The following is a 19344-nucleotide window of genomic DNA, read 5'->3' on the forward strand; positions in this document are numbered from 1 at the left end:
CCAGTAGCGTGCAGTGCTTTGATTGGTCCAAGAAAGTCCCTGGAGTCAGGGATGGAGTCAGTTCCATCAGAGCTTGTGGACTGACAGGAGGAGGAGAAGGGTCATCTCCTCCAAAGAAAAACTGTTATACCTGACCTGGGTTTATTAGTTCATCATTGCAAGAGAGGACCTGATTGGCTGGTCTTGAGTCAGGTGCCCACTCCCAGCTCAAACCCCTGGAAGACAGAGTGAAGGTGGGGTTGCTAAGCCTGGCATGACAGGCTGCCTTGTTCAGTTCTTCCCTTGGGGCTGTGGTGGGGAGGGGTCAACATTAGGGTCTGAGGATTCCATGTCTCACCAGATTTCTTCACTGTTTTCTGAGTGCTTACCTGTTTTCTCTCCCATTTTAAACTCACCACAGCCCTCTGAAGTTGAAGCCGAGCAGTTAGCCCTGTTGCCCAGGGTCACACAGCCAGTGAGTCAAAGGGCACTCATGTTATTAATCTTGTAGCAGCACCTAGGGGAGCCCCAGAAGGGACCCAGAGCAGGTGGGGCATGGGGAACTCTTCCCATGCTGAGGGGTCCTGAAAGGGGGTTTGGCAAAGGAGTGCTGGAGAGGAGGGAGCCCCTAGGACATTTGGTCCAAGCATCACACCTGGGCTTCACTGACCCAGGGTGGGGCATTTGCTCCTAGCTCATGTGAGGTTTCCAGAACCCCATCTTCCCGTAGAGCCATCTGGTTCTGCCCTGCCTCCCTGAGGTTCTGTCCTCCCAAACTCCGCTGTACTGCACTCATGGGTGATCAGGGCCTTTCCTTGTCTCACTCTCTCCAGCAGTGTGCTGGGACCTTTGTGTGCAGAGTGGGGATGACCACGCTGGGAAGCTCTGAGTCTCCCAGTCAGCCATGGAGCAGCTCATGGGCTTGGGGAGAATTCTAGCATCGGTCCTCCACGCTCCAGGACCTCAAGGGGTTTAGCTGTGCTTGCTCACATTTTCAATCAGACTTGAGCCCTCTACAGAGCCCAGTGCACCTTGTCTGCACCCCGCCCCGCCCCCCCATAAGCTAGCGCCCTTCTTCCTCAACATCCCACCCCCACTGGAACACCAGTTGCCCTTTCCCATTTAAACTGCCATCTCTTTCCAGAAGCCTGTCCTGACTGCCTCTGCCCATGCCCCAGTTGCCTACTCCTTGAATCTGTGCCACAGGTGTTAGCCACAGCTAGCGAGGGTCCTGATTCCGTAGCCCTGCACCGCCCCCACCGGGGCCCCAGACGCCCCAAGCCTTGGAGAACGTTTGTTGGCTGAGGCGAAAGACGTGCAGAATCTTCATCCAGCCACGAAGTGATTCATTCTTGGGAACACTCAGTGGTAATTCTTTGGTGAAGGAGACCACCGGCTCAGGCCTAGCGGGGAGACGCCACACTCTTACCGGGGTAGGCAGGCCCCTGTTGGACGCGGGGTCCCCGAGGGGCCCCCGGCTGGCCAGAACCTGCATTACGTCTGCGCGCTGGGAGACTCAGGAGATATTCTGGCGAAACGCAATTTACTTTTTGCACTTCTCAAAATGCTCCGAAAATGGCTACTAGCAGTTTCGCTCCAGGGAAAAAGTATCTGCAAATCTGGAGTGCAAACTCGGCGCACAGGGGTTTTTCTCAGCGCTTTGCCCTCGGCCGCCGCGGGGCTCGGCGAGCCTGGCGTAGTGCAAGCAAGGGTCAGAGTTGGGAAACATTGTGTCGGAGCCGGGAGCCGGGGACCGGGGGCCGGGAGCCGGGGAGCGACAGTCGTGGCCTCTCCTTCGTATCCGCGCCGCCCCGGGCGCCGAGTCCCCCAGCCAGGCCTGGGGCTACCCCCAGGGGCACAGAGCCCCATTTAACATCCCGTGCGGGCTTTGCCCGGGTAGGGGTCCCGGGGGTCACCTAGGCCACCCGGGCTAGGCGCTGGTCCAGCACCGCTCGCCGCATCATCTCCCGGGGGAGGGCGACTGTCTCCCAGCCCCGAGGTCAGGATGCGGGCCCAGGATCCCGCGCGTCTTCTGTTAGCGCAGGACCCACCCCCCCCAACCCGGCCACCGCTCAGCGAACCGGAAGACCCTCCCCCCCTCCCCGCAAGCTTCAACCCGGAGGATTTCCAGCCAAGACTGACCCGCACGGGCGGCCGGCACGCGTGTCCCCGCGCACGCACACAGCTTGCGCACGTCAGCCCTCACGCCGCCTCGTCCCCGTGCCCGGGCGCACGCAGCTCTCACGCGGGCCCGCACACCCGGTGGGCACACGCATCCGCGGCGGGCACTGAGAGCGCAGGAAGGTAAGGGCGCGGGCCCGCAGGGGCTGGGGACCCGGGCCCAGGCCTTGTCGGTGTCCGGGGCGGGCTCAGGGGCGGAGCTCGCCGGTCCGGGCGCGCAGGGTCGGGGCGGGTCCGCGCCGCCGCCGTCCGCGCCGTCCCGCCCTCGGCCCAGCAGCTCGCTGCGTTCCTCTCGCTGCAGCCCCCGCGGTAGCAGCCGCTCAGCCCGCCGCCACCGCCACTGAGGTAGGCGCCTCGGACCCGGGTCCGCGATCGGCCCGGCGGAGCTGAGGGGGGAGGCGGTGCGGGGGGAAGCGGGCGTGGGCGAGGGGCTGAGGGCCGGGCCCCAGGGAGGGAGCGGGAGCACCCCGCACGGGCCTGGCCGGTCAGCGGCTGGCACAGCAGGCCGCGCGGGCCGGCGGCAAAGCGGGCTCGGGCGGGGGAGCGGGAGGCCGGACGTCCGGGGGGCGCCTGCGGCGGCGACTCCAGCCTGCGGGGGGACCTGCGGGCGGAAGGGCACGGGCCGCCGCCGCGGAAGGCCAGGCCGGCTGCAGGTCTAGGTGACCTTTCCCGGCGGCGCCCTCTGGCCCTGGATCCCGCCAGCGCGGGTCGGGCGGGGGACCGCCTGCCACCCACGCTCGCCGGGCCTGGCCCACGGACCTGTGCGGGCCATGCTGTCGCCGCGGGGATGAGTTCCTGGGACGGCCGTGGCCCTTCGCTCCCAGCCCCACACGCCCTGTCCGGCCTGTCTGGTCCACGCCCAGGGAAGCTGGCGCCCGGCACTTGTCCGCGGGTGCCAGCTCCTTACGGGGCGGAACCGGAGGCTGAGAGTCGACCTAGGCCGCTGGGCCCTGGGCAGTAGGCTAGGCCTCGGGAGAGGACGCCCGGCGGGGAGCGGATGTGGCCTCCTTGGCCTTAGGGGGGATTCCCGGTTCCTGTGCTCATTCATTCACCGAGTGTGGCGGTGCTTTCACGGAACTGGTTCAGGGCCCTTGGATTTCAGGGCTGCAGTCCCAGTGACTTGTCCAAGGTCACACAGCCGGGACGATACCAGGCCTGGGTTTTCTCATCTGTGGAATAGGAGTAATTATAGCTCTCCCTCGTTGGGTTTTTGGGAAGAATGAAATGAGTTGGTTAACTCAGAGCCTTCGGTAGAAACCTTGACAGCCTTGAGGCTTTTTGGGAGGATTTAGCCCATCCTCTGCACACCATTTTTACTCCACGTGGTGTTCTGGAAAGGGTTCAATAAACATAAACAGCCACTGTTATTTTAAACATTATTATTAAACACTTGTGTGCCAGGCATTGAGTAATTTTCAGGATACTTCAGGAAAAATCCTGTAAGTTTATAGACAGACAAGGTCAGGCTGAAGCAGGAAGTTGCGTGTGGGTGCGGAGCTGAGGGAAGCCTAGCCCTGTTGGACCTGAGGGAAGCCTAGTCCTTGACCAGCCTCACCTCTCTGGGGGAGATAGGGAATGGACCCCTCCTTTGCCTAACACTCAGTTGGCAAGGCCAGGGCAGACTGCCCAGGGCTAGCCTTGTTTCTCCACCCCAGCTCTGGACTGAGGTCTGCAGGGTTAGGCTTAAGCCCTATGTAGCTTTGTTTTCAGTGCCTGGGGTGGGGCCACTTGGCGCACAGTAGGTACTTGAGAAGGGTCTTTGGGGGTAAATGCATTCTTGCTTTTTATCCAAGAGGCAACTCACCCTTCCTGATAGAAGGATAGTTTTTAGCATTGCAGCACATGGCTTATAGTAGGTGCTCATTAAGTATTTGTGCTCATTGAATGGGCATATGTAGTGGCTGCAGGCCCAGACCATAGTCTCTTGATCTTGGACATCCTTTCTAAGGGGCACGCACATCTCGCTCACTTCCAGAAAATAGCCTTGCTTAGCGAGAGTCACACATGTTTCAAGAGCTGCAGGGGAATGTACAGCCCTAGAGCGCTGAGAGGCAGAATGGTTTCCTAATTTGAAATAACTGCTTTAAACATGTTACCTTCATTCTGTGACTTTTTCACTTCCTGTGGGAAACCTGTAGAACTGTGTTTCTGGGCCTGCGGGGGAGGGTGACCCAGGTGAATGGGATTCTGCTAAAGTTTTGGGCCTGGTGCTTTTCCCCCCCTCTCTGATGGTGGGTGGTTTGGTAACTTCAGCACTGGAGTTGTCCAGAGTAAAATGGTTGACCCTGCTGTCAGTTGATTACTTAGTTTTATTTCTGTATTCCATTCTATAAGCAGGGCTATTTGTAGACACAAACACAGTGGCTTAGGGGGACCGTACAGTGAGGAGTTGCCGTGGGCTGCTGGTACTGATGGGCACTGGGCAGATGTGGGCAGTACCCTTCAAGCTGGTCATTGACCCTCACCTTTACCAGTAGGATGCTCCCAAGGCATTGCAGTTCACTTTGCCTTTGGTGGAATTTCTCATGGCCTGACCTCTTTGTTGGTGGTGACTGAGAGAAGCATGTCTGTGGTTGAGAGCCAGCCCAAGCCTGCAGGCAGCCCCTCAGGGGACTCAGAGGGTCTGTGGCCTTGGACTTCTTACAGACTCCTCTGGTAGCCACTGAGGAAATGTGACCAGTGGGATCCTCAGCTGGGCCTGGGCACCTTCCTCCTTTTGACTGCTTGCTCTCGGGGGGTGTGGGTGATTGGGTATCTATGCCCTTTACCCAGAACTGTGCTGGAGAGAGTCTTGGAACGCAGATTGAGTTCACAACACGTCTCTGACGTGAGCCACTGGATCTAGTACAGGTCAAGTCACTGTCTTGTTCCTCAGTTTCTCCACTGTGTGATCATCATCATCAAAACAGTCATTCTTACTTGAGAGCCTGCTCAGCACCCTCCTGGGGGATTAACATACGTTCTGTGATGTTGAATCCACCATCCTACAAACCTTGGGAGAGAGGTACTATTGTTTCCTTTTCATGGGTCAGGAGGCTTGAGCACAGAGTTGGGACCCAGGGCTGGCAGTTTCACACCGAGGTAGCACACCAAGGGGCCACTGTGATGAGCTAATAGGGTAGAATTTGCTGTTCAGCCGGGGAGTGTTCTTCTTTCACGCTGATCAGAGTGAACATGTGTCTGGCTGGGTGTAGGCTAGCTGTCAGTGGATTGCAGTCAGTGGAGTCACCCCTCTTCGTTGCAAGGACAGTGACCCTGGGTGTCTATCAGGAGAAAGGTCAGCTTTTCCTGGAATGAGGTAGGAGGCGTTCTAGGACTTACCTGGAGAATATTCAGCTAAACAGTACCTCATTGTGGTCAGGGAGGACTCTGGACCCTGTGGTTGAGGGTGACCTTTTGATAACTTGCATAGCACCGGTAATTATAATAAGAAATATATAAAATGTAAACCTCTAACAAAATACTATCTGTGGTTGTTGCATGCCTCCCAGGTACCATTCACTGTATTAAGTATTTTATGTTAACAGTCTAATTCAGTTCTCACAGTGATGCTGAGACAGGTACTCTTTCCCCATATTAGAGCTGAAGAAAAGTGAGACTTGTCTTGCCCAGGTCACATATCTAGAGAGTTGTGGAGTGGTATTGGAACTCAGGGCTGCTTGACTCCCAAATCTACCTGCCCAAGCACTGTCTATTTTAACCCCACTGGGTCAGGGCTGCTTGACTCCCAAATCTACCTGCCCAAGCACTGTCTATTTTAACCCCACTGGGTCAAGCCAGGTAGCGAGGCTCCAGGGAACTTGGGGAGTCTGAGGCCAGGAAGGAGCCCTGGGTGCGCCTGGGACTCAGACCTTGGCATGCTGCCTGCCAGCCCAGGCCTTTCTTCCCTTGATGGGTGGGGAGGCAGGCAGGGTGCCCCCAAGTCAGTTACATTGTTTTGAAGCTTCTTACTGAAGGCTTTGCTGGTGGTGGCCTACCTCCCAGAGTGTTTTAAAATAGAAGCAAGCCTAGGAAGCTGGGCTGCCCGGTGTGAGACTGTCGTGGAGTGGGAGGGAAGGACAGCTGCACTGGGAACACAGACTTGCTACCAGAGCGCAGGACGTTGGCTTTGCCAGCATCCTGTAGACCTAACCAGGGCCTGCCTTCTTCATGAGAAAGTGTGGGATGGGGGTCTGTGGGGAGGCTTCTCATGGTGTTGGCCCAGTATATTGGCTTTCAGAGCTGGGCTGGCCTTCTACTGGGGAACTTGCTTTTCCTGGTCCCCAGAGTTAGGGGGAGGTGCTCTGATTCTAATCCCTGGCTGGCCTGATGCTCCTCCTATATGCTGGCCTAGTTCTGCTCAGACAAACCACCTCTAATGCTGTTAAGAGAAACAGCAGAACCAAAGGCTTTCCTACAATATTCCCTTTCTAAGGGAAATTCAGGATGGTGATGGTGATGGAGGTGATTGCTCTGTTGGTCAGGGTCCTTGCAGGAATCAGATGCACACTTCCATGCAGTAATCAAAGAAAGCATAATGAAGGGATCATTTGCAAAGTTGTGAGCACAGTGTGGAGCACCTGACAAGTGATGTGTGCCCCCCCACCCCCCACTCTGGGTCTTTTAGAACCTGGGCGGGGCCCCTTGGCAGGAGCTGTGGCCTTGGAAAGTAGTCAGTGCCCACCTGAGCCCCAGCAGGGAGGGAGCTTGGGGAATGAGTACCCCGGCCTCGCTCTCCCATCTTCTTCTGGTACCTCCTGTTGACCAAAACCAGCCATAGCCTTTGATAGCAGTCCATAATGATCAGCTCTTGGGGCATAGAGCAGGATGGAGGTGCAAAGTGGATCTGGAGGGGCAAACAAGGAATATCCAGAATAGGGACACCTGGGTGGCTCAGTCAGTTAAGCATCTGCCTTTGGCTCAGGTCATGATCCCGGGGTCCTGGGATCGAGTCCCCTGTCGGGCTCCTTGCTCAGCGTGGAGTCTGCTTCTCCCTCTGCTTGTGCTCTCCCTGCTTATGCTCTCTTTGTCTCTGACAAATGAATAAATAAAGTACTTAAAAAAAAAAAGAATATCCAGAATAATGGATTATGATTAGCACTGCCGTTTACGGAGTCCTCACTGTGTGCCAGACGTTCCCACGTGCTCTGCCTACCTAGCTTACTTAATCTTTGCGGTAATTCTGGTAGAAAGGCACTATTGTTAGCCCCGTTTTATAGATGAGCAAAATGAGACCCTGGGAGTCTGAGTTTATCAGAGGCTTGTCCAGAGTTACACAGCTAGTACAGGCTGGGGCAGGTGGAACCTCTGCCAGGCTTATAGCTCCTTCTAGTCACTGCACCCCGCGGCCTGGGCACCCAGATGGGCTGGGAAATGCTGTGGCAGGGAGGCTCCTGGGGTTAGGTCCTAGCCCTGTTGTGCCTTTGCCCTTGAAGGTGGTGTCTCTCAACCCATTGGGTGTTGCCTTGCGCAGAAGTCTTTTCCTGACTGAGCTTAAGGCTCCCTGCTCCCTGTGTCGGCCACTGCACTGGTCGTCAGGCACCTGGATCCTTAAGCCCTCTGCAGACAAAAGTGCTGCGCTGCCTGTTGGTTAGGCTGGGAAAGGCCGAGAGGGAGGGAGGGAGGCTTTTGGACAAGTGGCTCAGGCGATTCTCATGTATGCTAAAATTAGGGGATCCTCTCTTTCTCCTGCCTCCCGGTCACCTGAGAATAGAATGTGCCCCCTCTAGGCCTTACCTGTTAGCCCTGCCATCTCAGTGCAGTTTGAACCGTTCTTGGAACCAGGATAGATACTTTCCACATGGCTTTTCCTTTTGGCACCTGCACTGCAACAGCCTTTTAGAATGGGATTTACTGCAGTGTGGTGAAGGCAGCGTAGCTCAATTGCACACACATTGGTTGGATCTTTTAGTTTTCTGCCCTCAAAAAAAATTACCAGTATATACCAACAACTTAAATAATGAAGTGGAATAAACACTGAAAATCCTATTTTAACTCCACTCCTTCTGTAAACCCCCTTTCCTTTCCAAGCAGTTCCCAGGCAGCCACAGTTTACAGATGGGCTTACAGCTTTTCCATCATTTGCAAATGTATGAACATACAGACGTGCATGTAAAAGGGTTTTCCTCTAATAACAGGGAAATTACACATTGTCTGTGACTTGCTTTTTTCATTTAACTACAGCTGGCCCTTGAGCAGCATGGGGGTTAGGGGTGCTTACCCTCCACGCAGTCGAAAATCCTTGTATGACTTTCGACTCCCCCCAAATTTAACTACTAATAGCCTACTGTTGACCAGAAGCCTTCCGGGTAATATATAGTCAATTAACGCATATTTTATATGTTACATATGTTATATTATTGTAGACTAAGCTAGAGAAAAAATATTAAGAAAATCATAAGGAAGAGAAAATACATTTACAGTACTACACTGAATTTGTTGAAAAAAATCCGCATATAAGTAGATTTGTCGTCCAAGGGTCAACTGTGTATCAAAGATAGCTTTCTTTGCCACCATGCATAAATCCATCTCATTCTTTTTGATTACCACGTGATACTCCTTAGTTTGCAAGTATTCTAATTTTATTCATTCATTTCCCTGTTGGCCATTTAGGTTGCTTTTGGCTTATGTGTTATAAATAATGCTGCGGGGGAGCCTGGGTGGCTCAGTTGGTTAAGCGACTGCTTTAGGCTCAGGTCATGATCCTGGAGTCCTGGAGTCCCGGGACTCATCCCACATCTGGCTCCTTGCTCAGCCGGGAGCCTGCTTCTCCCTCTGACCCTTCCCCCTCTCATGCTCTCTCATTCTCTCTCTCTCTCAAATGAATAAATAAAATCTTAAGAAAAAATGATAAATAATGCTGCAGTGAGCATCCTCATGTATACATCTTTGGGTGCCTTGGGTGGGTTCCTAGCAGTAGAATTGCCACTAGGTTAACGTATGCCCACTTAGGCACTGGCCAGCAGCTGTCTCCAAAGGGGCTGTACTGTACAAAGTACTTAACACCTGGCGTGAGCGGGAGTGACCATTTTCCACACCAATGGTGGATGTTTTCATTTACGTTTTTACCAATTTGTTTGTTGAGTGAGCTTCTCAAACACAGATGTGTCATTCACTCTAGAGTGGCTCCCTGAGGCCCTTAGAATAAAGTCCACGCCTTGTTCTGAGGTCAGAAGTGGCAGTCATCACTTCTGAAGGCACTTGGGTCTCTTCAGCCGGAACTAAGCTCTCCTTAGGCCATGGTGGGGGTGGAGGGTGCTGGTTGTGGATCTCTCCACCCCCAATCCCTGGTCGGGCTGCAATTTTCCTGCAGAGCGAGAGCCTACTGCCTGGCTACATTGTCATTTACTTAAACCCTCTTGTCAGATACTAAGTTTCTATTTCTTTTCCTCCTACTGTAAAAATACTTTCATGCTCCTTGCACATTACTCATTAAACAGACATTTATATTGAATATCTGCTACGTGCCAGGGCTTGTCATCTTTGACACATAGCTTTTTACATATTTTGGATAAATTTAGGCATGACAGGCTCTGGGATGCTTTGAGTTCAAGGGTGTGATTTGGGGGTAGGTGTGCACCAGGGGAGTGGTGGGGGCGCTGGAAGCAGAGCCGCTGTCACTACCAGGCTACTGATGAGTCTCCCCAAGGTGGAGGTTACATAAGTGTTATGCAGGCCACGCTGGGCGATATACTATCTCCACCCTTCGAGCTTCCAGTATGGGCTGGATTTTCATTCCTCAGCTGGAATGGAGCTTGCATAATCTGTTCAAGGTCAGCCAGGGTATGGGTGGGTAGGTAGGCTAGCAGGCTGTGGAGGGATACCATGGACTCCTGTCTCCTACCGTGACTTACTGGCTTTCTCAAAGTCATCAGTGACTGGGGGCGGGTCTGCTCAGCCCAGTCCTGTCCATCCCTTGTGTCCCATGTATCCTCCGGAACCAGGCTCCCAGGCTCTGCCTTGAAGACAAATGGGTTCCTGCCTTTCGCAGGCAGCCTTCTGATTCCCATCTGTCCAGGCCTGGCTGCCTGCCTTCCTATATCAGAGTGCCCCGCTTTGTGCTCAGCCTCTAGAGGCCGGGCTTCTGAAGGCACATGGGGTGGATGCCGCAGAGACAGATGGTGAGCGATTTGGAGCTGATCTGGGTGGAGGTAGGGGTTGGGGCCAGCGTTCAGCCTCAGCACAGGCAGGAGGTTACGTGAGAAAGCAGGATGCCAAGCTCTCTTCCCTCTGGTCCTGGCCAGAGAAACCATGAATGGGAATCTTTATTTCTACACTAAAATTGTTTTTGCAGTGGGTGCTGAGAACTGTGTAAAAATGGGCATTTCCTGGGTGCTGTTGGCAGTTGTAAGAAAGCTGAGCTCAGAGACAGATTGCCTCGGGCCTTGCCTCAGTTCTCAGATAAATGCAGAAGGAGGGGTGCCTGGGTGGCTCAGTCATTAAGCGTCTGCCTTCGGCTCAGGTCATGATCCCAGAGTCCTGGGATCGAGCCCCGCATCGGGCTCCCTGCTCCGAAGGAAGCCTGCTTCTCCCTCTCCCACTCCCCCTGCTTGTGTTCCCTCTCTCGCTGTGTCTCTCTCTGTCAAATCAATCAATCAATCAATCAATCTTAAAAAAAATGCAGAAGGAGACTGGGTGGGGAGAGCAGAAGACTGCACCAAAAGCAGGGGGGAAGCTACATTTGCACAGCATTTGGGGGCCTTTAGTGAAGGGGCAGTCATCCTCTTGCCTTCCTTGGTGGGGGTTTCCTCAGGTCCAGGAGTGGGTTTGGCTCCGCACTCATCGGGTGGTGGTTGTGCGTCTTCCCTGCGGGGTGCTGAGCGGGAGCCACACGGAGAGCCTGGCCTTATCCAAGCTCCCTCTGCGGCCCCAATTCCCTTGTCCTTAGATGGTAATCTCTTGAATGGCCAGGTACTTTAGGGTGACGTTTGCTGGCAGTGGAGTGTGTTGTTTTTGGTTTTTGTTTTTTTGACAGGTGGTTTTGCTTGTTCAGTTTTGGGGCTTAGTGATGAGTGAGGGTATTTGGCGGAGCGTTAAATGATGAGTGATCTGCCTTTTCCCTGAGGGACAGACCAGCCCAGATATGAAAGCTGCTCCTGTCTGGTGAGGTGGGCCCTAGAGCCAGCAGAGGGTACTTGGGAAGGGCCTGGTGCCTGAGGTACAGGGAGGTCTTAGCTCACCGGGAGATACTGCCATCGTGCTGCTCTTCCCCTCACCCTGGGGCTGCATTTGTGGCCAGCTGGGGAAGGGCAGCACTGAAGAGGGGTGCTCAGTTCACGGATTCCTGTTAGCATTGCTTGGGGTGGAGAATGTTGTGGGCCCTTCGCTGAGATGTTGTGCAGATTTCCTCAGGACTGCATTAGCTCAGCCTTTGACACAGGGTTGTGTCCGTTGCTTCTCCTGGGAGTTACCAGGGCCGTCTGCGGCCAGAACATATGCCTTAGGCTGGTGCTGTTCTGTTCTGGAGGACCTGGTGGATGGCTTCCTGGTCTGTCCCAGGGGTGGGTGTGTCTGTGAGGTTTGTTTGGGGTGGGAGGGGAACAGGTCAGGAGAGGGGAGTCCCCAGACCTGAAACAGCCAATGGGGACAGCCTAAAGTGAATCTTCCCCCATGTTCTTCGTGCCCTGACCCTAATGCGGACTGAGCTATCCTTGGTTCTAGCTTGATCATGTGCAAGAAATAACAAGAGCAACAAAAATAGGATAGCGTAAACAGCTCACTGGCTGCTTCTCCGCTCTGCGCTGACACAAAAGTGCGCTGAGGCAGAATTAGCAAAACCTCTGCAAAAAGTAAAATAGGACTTGGACCACAATTTTATAATTTAAAATGGTGGAAGTTTAGAGTTGTTTATTTTCTTTCTTTCTTTTTTTTTTTTTTTAAAGATTTTATTATTATTTATTTGACAGAGAGAGACACAGCGAGAGAGGGAACACAAGCAGGGGGAGCAGGAGAGGGAGAAGCAGGCTTCCCAAAGAGCAGGGAGCCCAATGTGGGGCTCGATCCCAGGACCCCGGGATCATGACCTGAGCCGAAGGCAGATGCTTAACCAACTGAGCCACCCAGGCACCCCAGTTGTTTATTTTCTAGTGTACTCATTGCTTCCGTGGGCTTCTTGCGGTGTCTTGGAAGGTTAGGTCAGCAATGCGGCTTCCATTTGGGATACTGTCCCCCTGGGGTCACTTGAACCACTTTTCATTGGGTTCCCACTTACCGGGAACATGCCATGTTTATTTGTGTGAATACATACATATGTGACTTCAGATGGGGTATATGCAGATTCAGTTTGGCAATTTAGGTATAACTGTATTTTATTTTTAAAGATTTTATTTATTTGACAGAGACACAGCGAGAGAGGGAACACAAGCAGGGGCAGTGGGAGAGGGAGGAGCAGGCTTCCCGCGGAGCAGGGAGCCTGATGCGGGGCTCGATCCCAGGACCCTGGGATCATGACCTGAGCCGAAGGCAGACGCTTAACGACTGAGCCACCCAGGTGCCCCGGTAAACTGTATTTTAAAAATTAATGGAGCCATCTGTGGGTTTATTGAATTTCTGCTAATTGAAGCTAATGATTCTGGAAATGGAGAAGATGTAGGCGATGGTTGTTTTCTCATGGCTTCTCTCCTCCTGGATGGAGCACACTGTGTGTGCTGCCCTGGATTAGGATTTTAATTCTGTGTTGTAATACGTCAAAGCAAAGCCTTAGGGCAAAGACTGTTTGAATTACTTACCTTCCTTGAACACTGAGGTGTTTAATAAATGCTTGTTGATTGACTTAGTGATGTGCAACAATCTCAAGTAGTACTTTGATAGTTGGTTTTAAAGATTTATTTATTTATTTTATAAAGAGAAAAGAGCAAGGCGAGCAGGGGGAGGGGGAGGGGCTGAGGGAGAGGGAGAGAAGCAGACTCCCTGCTGAACATAGAGCTCCATCTCACGACCCTGAGATCATGGCCTGAGCCAAGATCAAGAGTTGGGCGCTCAACCGAGCCACCAGGTGCCCCTGATGGTTTTATTTATTTATTTATTTAATTTTATTTTATTTTTTAAAAGATTTTATTTATTTGACAGAGAGAGACAGCGAGAGAGGGAACACAAGCAGGGTGGGTGGGAGAGGGAGAGGGAGAAGCAGGCTTCCTGCTGAGCAGGGAGCCTGATGTGGGGCTCGATCCCAGGACCCTGGGATCATGACCTGAGCTGAAGGCAGGCGCTTAACCGACTGAGTCACCCAGGTGCCCCTAAAATATTTTATTTACTTATTTGAGAGAGAGAGAGAAAGCATGAGCAGGGGGAGGGGCAGAGGGAGAAGCAGCCTCCCTGCTCAGCAAGGGGCCCGATGTGGGATTTGATCCCAGGACCCTGGGACCATGACCTGAGCCGAAGGCAGATGCTTAATGGACTGAGCCACCCAGGCGCCCCCCTGATAGTTGGTTTTAAAAATAAAGTCCCATTGCAGCTCAACAAATGTTTGTTTACATTAAATTTTCAGGGGTGTGTGTAGTTTCGTTTCCTTCCAGGTGAAGAGTTGCCTAATTGTTTGGTTTTACTCTATTCTCTGTGAGGAATATGATACTCAAAAAATGTGTTCCCCTGAAATGCAAAGTTTTTTTGAAAAGTTACATTCATTTGGCACATAGTAGGTACTCTGTAAATATTTTGTTGAATGAATGAAATCAGAACCGTATGGAAAATAGTTTGGCCTGAAAAAGCTCTGATATCTCTTCAGTGCATTTAATGTCATAGCAGCCGACATTTTGTAAGAAGATATGTTTTATTGGCAAGAGTCCTGCAGTTCACTAAGTAGTTGGCTCATGGGAATGTGTCTTTGACAATTAATTCGTTCAGCAAATATTAACTGATTCCTGCTATATTCTGAGCTTGTACTTGGTCCTGGGGATGCCAAGGAGAAGAGATCTAAAGGCAGGCTGATCGGCTATCAACAAAAACTTATTAGGTATGTCAACCTCTGGATACAAGGAGAAGCACGAGGTAGTAAGGCTTCCCTGTGCACACCTGGAACAATGCGCCGATGGTTTTTATTGGTTGTTAATTACAGCTAATAATTTTTATTGATGGAAAACTAATTTCCCTAATTACTGATGTATTTCTTCTGGTGATTCTTTTATTGTAGCAGAAGATGGCTGTGCCTCCCACGTATGCTGATCTTGGCAAATCTGCCAGGGATGTCTTCACCAAGGGTTATGGTGAGTGTTTCAGTTCACCGGCTGGGTTGGCATGTTTGGGATTTGACCCATCACATTTTGAGAGACGCGGGTCAGTCAGCTCTTAGAACTTTCATGTTAGGGAAAATAAGACAAGCTTTCTATGGCTAGTAAAGTAGTTTTGGTTTGTGCACCCGGTAGGGGCAGGCTCGTGAATTACTATAGACAAGTGGACATTTTGATTTTCTCTCCCACGGGTGGGAGCAGCTCTGTGTGTGCTGTTGCGGTAGGGTATGATTTCTCAGTGTAGCACATTCTTAGGCACGTGCTCATGCTGTCGTGTACCTTTTTCTCACATTCTGCTGGGAGTGCAGGTGGGACCCTGGGGGTTGCTGTGCCTTTTCTTTCTGCTACCGTTTGGTGGCACCTGAGCTCCACACGTAGGCAGGCAGCAGCGGAAACGGGCTCCCTACACACTCATGGCATTTTGGAACAGCAGAAGGGAGGCAGAGATGCTACTCTCAAGTTAGTTATTTCACCTATTAATAGTTACCATCTTCTTTGTTTAGGATTTGGCTTAATAAAACTTGACTTGAAAACAAAATCTGAGAATGGACTGGTAAGTTGTCTGACCGACATGGAGTATGGGTGTTTATTGTAGATCAGTAAATAGCTGCCATGTCCTGGGTGGCAAAGCCAGATGAAAGGCCCTTTTTGGTTATGGAGAGCTGTGGTTGTCACATTCATTGCATCCTCTATGGGATGGGTGGTCCAGGGGAACCCTGCCGACAGGTCCCCAATTTAACAGCTTTTAATACTCAGTTGGCAGGCCTCAGTTTTATTTTTCCTTGTTTCTTATTTTAAAACTGACTTGTTTTCGGGGTGCCTTGGTGGCTCAGTTAAGCGTCTAACTTCAGCTCAGGTCATCATCCCAGGGTCCTGGGATCGAGCCCTGTATCGCCCACTTCTCCCTCTGCCCCTCCCCCCACTTGTGCATGCTCTCTCTCTTTTTCTCAAGTAAATAAATAAAAATCTTTAATAAAAAAAATTGACCTGTTTTCAATGCCACATAATTATTTTAAAAAATCTTAGTAGTTCCTTTTATTTTTTTTTTTTAAAGATTTATTTATTTGTTTTAGAGAGAGAAAGTGCATGCACAAGCTGGGGAGGGACAGAGGGTGAGGAAGAGAATCTCAGAGAATCTCAAGCAGACTCCCGCTGAGAGCAGAGCCCAAAGACGGTGGGGCTCTGTCTCACAACCTTGAGATCATGACCTGAGCCGAAACCAAGAGACGGATGCTTAACTGACTGAGCCACCCAGGCGCCCCTTTAGTAGTCCCTTATAGATTGTGCGTGTGGCAATTGTTAAGAAGGAGGAAGTTTTGGGGTTAATTTACTGCAGTGTCATCTTTTTTTTTTTTTTTTTTTTTAAAGATTTTTTTATTTATTTTACAGAGAGAGAGAGACAGCGAGAGCAGGAACACAAGCAGGGGGAGTGGGAGAGGGAGAAGCAGGCCTCCCGCTGAGCAGGGAGCCCGATGCGGGACTCGATCCCAGGACCCCGGGATCATGACCTGAGCCGAAGGCAGACGCTTAACGACTGAGCCACCCAGGCGCCCCTGCAGTGTCATCTTTAGCTCAGTGCTTTTTCTCTCTAATAGGATGGAAGGGGGATTGCCTTCCTTTCTAGACTAAAGCATTACCAGGGAGGAAGGAAGCTGTCTCCTGACAAAGAATTCCCCAAGAGTCCTTTAATCAACAGACTTCTTTAGCCTCATCTGTATTTAAATATTGAATAGAATTATAGGAATAGCTTTTGCCCCCACACATCCTTACATAAGTGGATGTACGTTCTGTTCAGGGTGGCGTCCTGCCAGCATATAGGCTGTGACTCTCTCTCTCCTTTAAAGGAATTTACAAGCTCAGGTTCAGCCAACACTGAGACCACCAAAGTGACAGGCAGTCTGGAAACCAAGTACAGATGGACCGAATATGGTCTGACGTTTACGGAGAAATGGAACACGGACAACACACTGGGCACAGAGATCACTGTGGAAGATCAGGTAACGGTCACCCGGGAAAAGACATTGTTTTATTCATTGACATCTGTTTCCCTGCCTTTTGACTAAACCTGGCAAATTTCTTTTCCGTTCAGCTTGCACATGGACTGAAGCTGACCTTTGATTCATCCTTCTCACCAAACACAGGGTAAGAATCTCTCTCTCTCTTTTTTTTTTTTTTAAAGCAAGGACGTACAGCCGTGTGTTACAGTAAGGCTCTGGGCTGCCCGTTGTGGTTCTCCTAGCCTCAGTTGTGGAGGGCTATAGGACTTGGGGTCCAATCATGCTGTTTCATGTGAGTGAGGTTGCTGCTAGTGCAAATGGCCAAGGCTGTAGGGTAGCAGGTGAGGTTTGGAAGCAGGGGCTAAGCGATCACTGTTGCCACCCCCAGTTTTCAGGCTGGGAGGGTCCTCTCCCCAGCTTTCTACTTCGGAGCACTGAGAGAGTGTGGCTTCTAACTATAGGGTGGCTCCTGAGGCTGCTCTTTGTGCCCCCCCCCCCCGCCCCGCCCCGCCCCGCCACAAAGCAATTAGGCTTGACAGTTATTGGGCTCATTAGGAGGCAAGATGGTATGTTGGTTGCCTCAGCTCCTGGGTGCTTTTCAAAGTGGCTACAAGGGGCACACTTTTTTTTTTTTTTAACCATTCAGATAAGTAGGTTTCTCAAACATGGGGAAGGTTGTTTTGCATACTGCTGACAGGCTCAAGGGCATATACTGAATTTCATTTGTTAGTTTTTAAAAATTGTAAAATACACACATAAAATTTACCATCTCAGCAGTCTTTAAGTGTACATTCAGTGGCCTTATGAATTTCATCTTTTGTCATTCCATATTATTTCTTTTCTTCCCTTCTGACAAATATCTTTCAGAGGAAGGGTCTACTGAGTTCAGAGCCTTTACTGCATGTGGGTAACTACAAGGGCCGGGCAGACAGGGCTTCTGTCTCTGGAGGTTATAGTCTTTTTGTAACTTTGTTATGGATGACGTGAAGACCATTGGGCAGGAGTTGCATTTACTCTTGTTCTCATTTCTGCTGTAGTTTCTCCCGCAGGAGCGTTGCTTTCTTCTTGCCTACTTCCCTCCAGGCACCCTGCCGTGATGGGAGAGGTTACCCAGAGAGACCCTCTGATACCATGCGAGGCAGGAGGATGTGCTCACATGCTTAAATTTGCTGCCTAGGACTTTGCCTGCTGCCCTGAGATGGCACACTTTGGAATTTGTAAGGGATTTCCCATTATGTTTGGGAGGTTTGCAGAGAAGTCTCCAGGTCCTACAGTAATATACATAAGAGGAACATTTTTTTAATTTAACTTTTTATTTTGAAATAATTTTATACTTAACATACATAAAAATGTTGCACAAGTAGTGTGTAGAGTTCCCTTATTTCCTAGATCTAACTTCTCCTAATGTTAACGTCTTACATGACTACAGTATAATGATCAGAACCAGGAAATTTATATGGCTTTCATACAGTTAACTAGTCTGTTGTCCTACTGATGTCTTATTTCTGGTCCATGATCCAGTTCAGGATACTAGATCACATTTAATTGTTAAAATCTCTTTTGTTTCCTCTAATCTGGGACATAGTCTTTCTTTGTCTTTCTTGGTCTTTCTTGACCTTGAGTGTTAAAGAGGATTGGCCAGTTATTTTGTAGAATCCTTCGATTTGGATTTGTCTGATGTTTCCTCATGGTGAAACTCAGGTTATGCATTTTTCACAGCCACAGAAGTGATGTTGTGTCGTGTCTTTCTTGGTGCGTGATGTCAGGGCATGGATGCCAGTATGCCTCGTTAGTAGTGACGGTAACTTTGATCACTTGATTAAAGTGGTGTTTGCGAGGTTTCTCTATGAAGCTATTTTTCTCTTTGTAAATAAGTTTATCTTGGGAGATACATTGAGACTATGCAAATATTCTGTTTCTTATCCTTTGACTAAGTTAGTATCCATTGGTGATTCTTGCCTGCAACAATTATGTTTGGCAGATGGTGATTTTCTCTTCCCATCATTCCTTCTGCATTTATTAATTGGGATTCTACTGTAAGGGAGAGCTCTTTCTTCTCCATTTATTTATTTAATCAATTATTTATATCAGTATGGATCCATCAACATTTGTTTTATTCTGTGGGTTATAATCCATTACCATAATATATTTTATACTCATTTGTTTTAGATATGGCCATTGGGCATGCCTAAGTTGACATCCTGTGTTTTTTATAATCCCCTATCATTTCTTTTGAGCTCTACTTCAGAAGATGTACCAGGCTTATCTTCTGCTTGTTCTTCCCTAGTCCTGCTATCAGGCATTTCTCCAAGGAGCTTCAGTTCCTTTTATTGAAGAATGGTGTTTAGAAACCAAGGTTGTATCCATATTGCTCCTGGGTATTTGAGGCAGGTTTTGGATGACTTGATGGAGATTGGAAATGAAAGCTGGCTTTCCAAAGCTACTAAGGGGGATAGCCTGGGAAAGCATCCTGGCTTCTATAAGGAGCTGAGCATAGACCACATTTTGGATGAGGCTGCAGACTCAGATATCTACGGACCAGCACCCACTCTGGGTACGCACCACAGAAAAAAGCCAGCTTGTTAACCAGAAATCAGAGTCATGCCTTGCTCAGGTGCTTGTCAAGTTAGCACCATGAAATAGCTTAAAAAAAAAAAAAGTCCCAGTAATATTTGAAAGAGGGAAAACTCCAAAGGTGTGGAGTGTTAACATGGGAGTAGGAACCTGGAGAGAAACCTGAGTCACTGCCCCAGCACTGTCCATTCTCTGGGGACTTTGTGCTCCTGCCAGAATTCTTTGAGAACAGTGTAAGGGAGGCCCTGTGTAAATGGTCAGGTGTGGCTGGTGCTCACCACTGTTCAGAGGTCCTGCCAGAGGCAGCACACTTTGTGGTTGGCAGCGGCTTTTTACCTGGTGGTTATAAGATGCCTGGTTTTTATAGTTCTTGGTCTCTTTCTCTTTCTAAATGTCAGCCTCTGAGCAGC

The 19344-nt window shown here is 50.4% G+C and overlaps 1 protein-coding gene across 2 annotated transcripts in view; it reads left to right on the forward strand.

Moving 5' to 3' along the window:
• Nucleotides 1-2154: 2154 nt before the first annotated feature.
• VDAC1 (voltage dependent anion channel 1) overlaps nucleotides 2155-19344 on the forward strand; it is a 28661-nt gene continuing 11471 nt past the window's right edge. The window contains exons 1-5 of one of the 2 annotated variants that reach the window (XM_036088948.2): nucleotides 2155-2283; nucleotides 14267-14339; nucleotides 14867-14916; nucleotides 16208-16360; nucleotides 16453-16505. In XM_036088948.2, coding sequence (XP_035944841.1) covers nucleotides 14273-14339; nucleotides 14867-14916; nucleotides 16208-16360; nucleotides 16453-16505 — 323 coding nt within the window. In that variant the 5' untranslated portion in view covers nucleotides 2155-2283; nucleotides 14267-14272. Of the gene's footprint in view, nucleotides 2284-2355; nucleotides 2506-14266; nucleotides 14340-14866; nucleotides 14917-16207; nucleotides 16361-16452; nucleotides 16506-19344 lie in introns of those variants that run through there. The other variant, XM_036088954.2, reaches the window with a different exon arrangement.

The sequence above is a fragment of the Halichoerus grypus genome, chromosome 2, assembly GCF_964656455.1.
Source record: "Halichoerus grypus chromosome 2, mHalGry1.hap1.1, whole genome shotgun sequence".
Lineage (NCBI taxonomy): Eukaryota > Metazoa > Chordata > Mammalia > Carnivora > Phocidae > Halichoerus > Halichoerus grypus.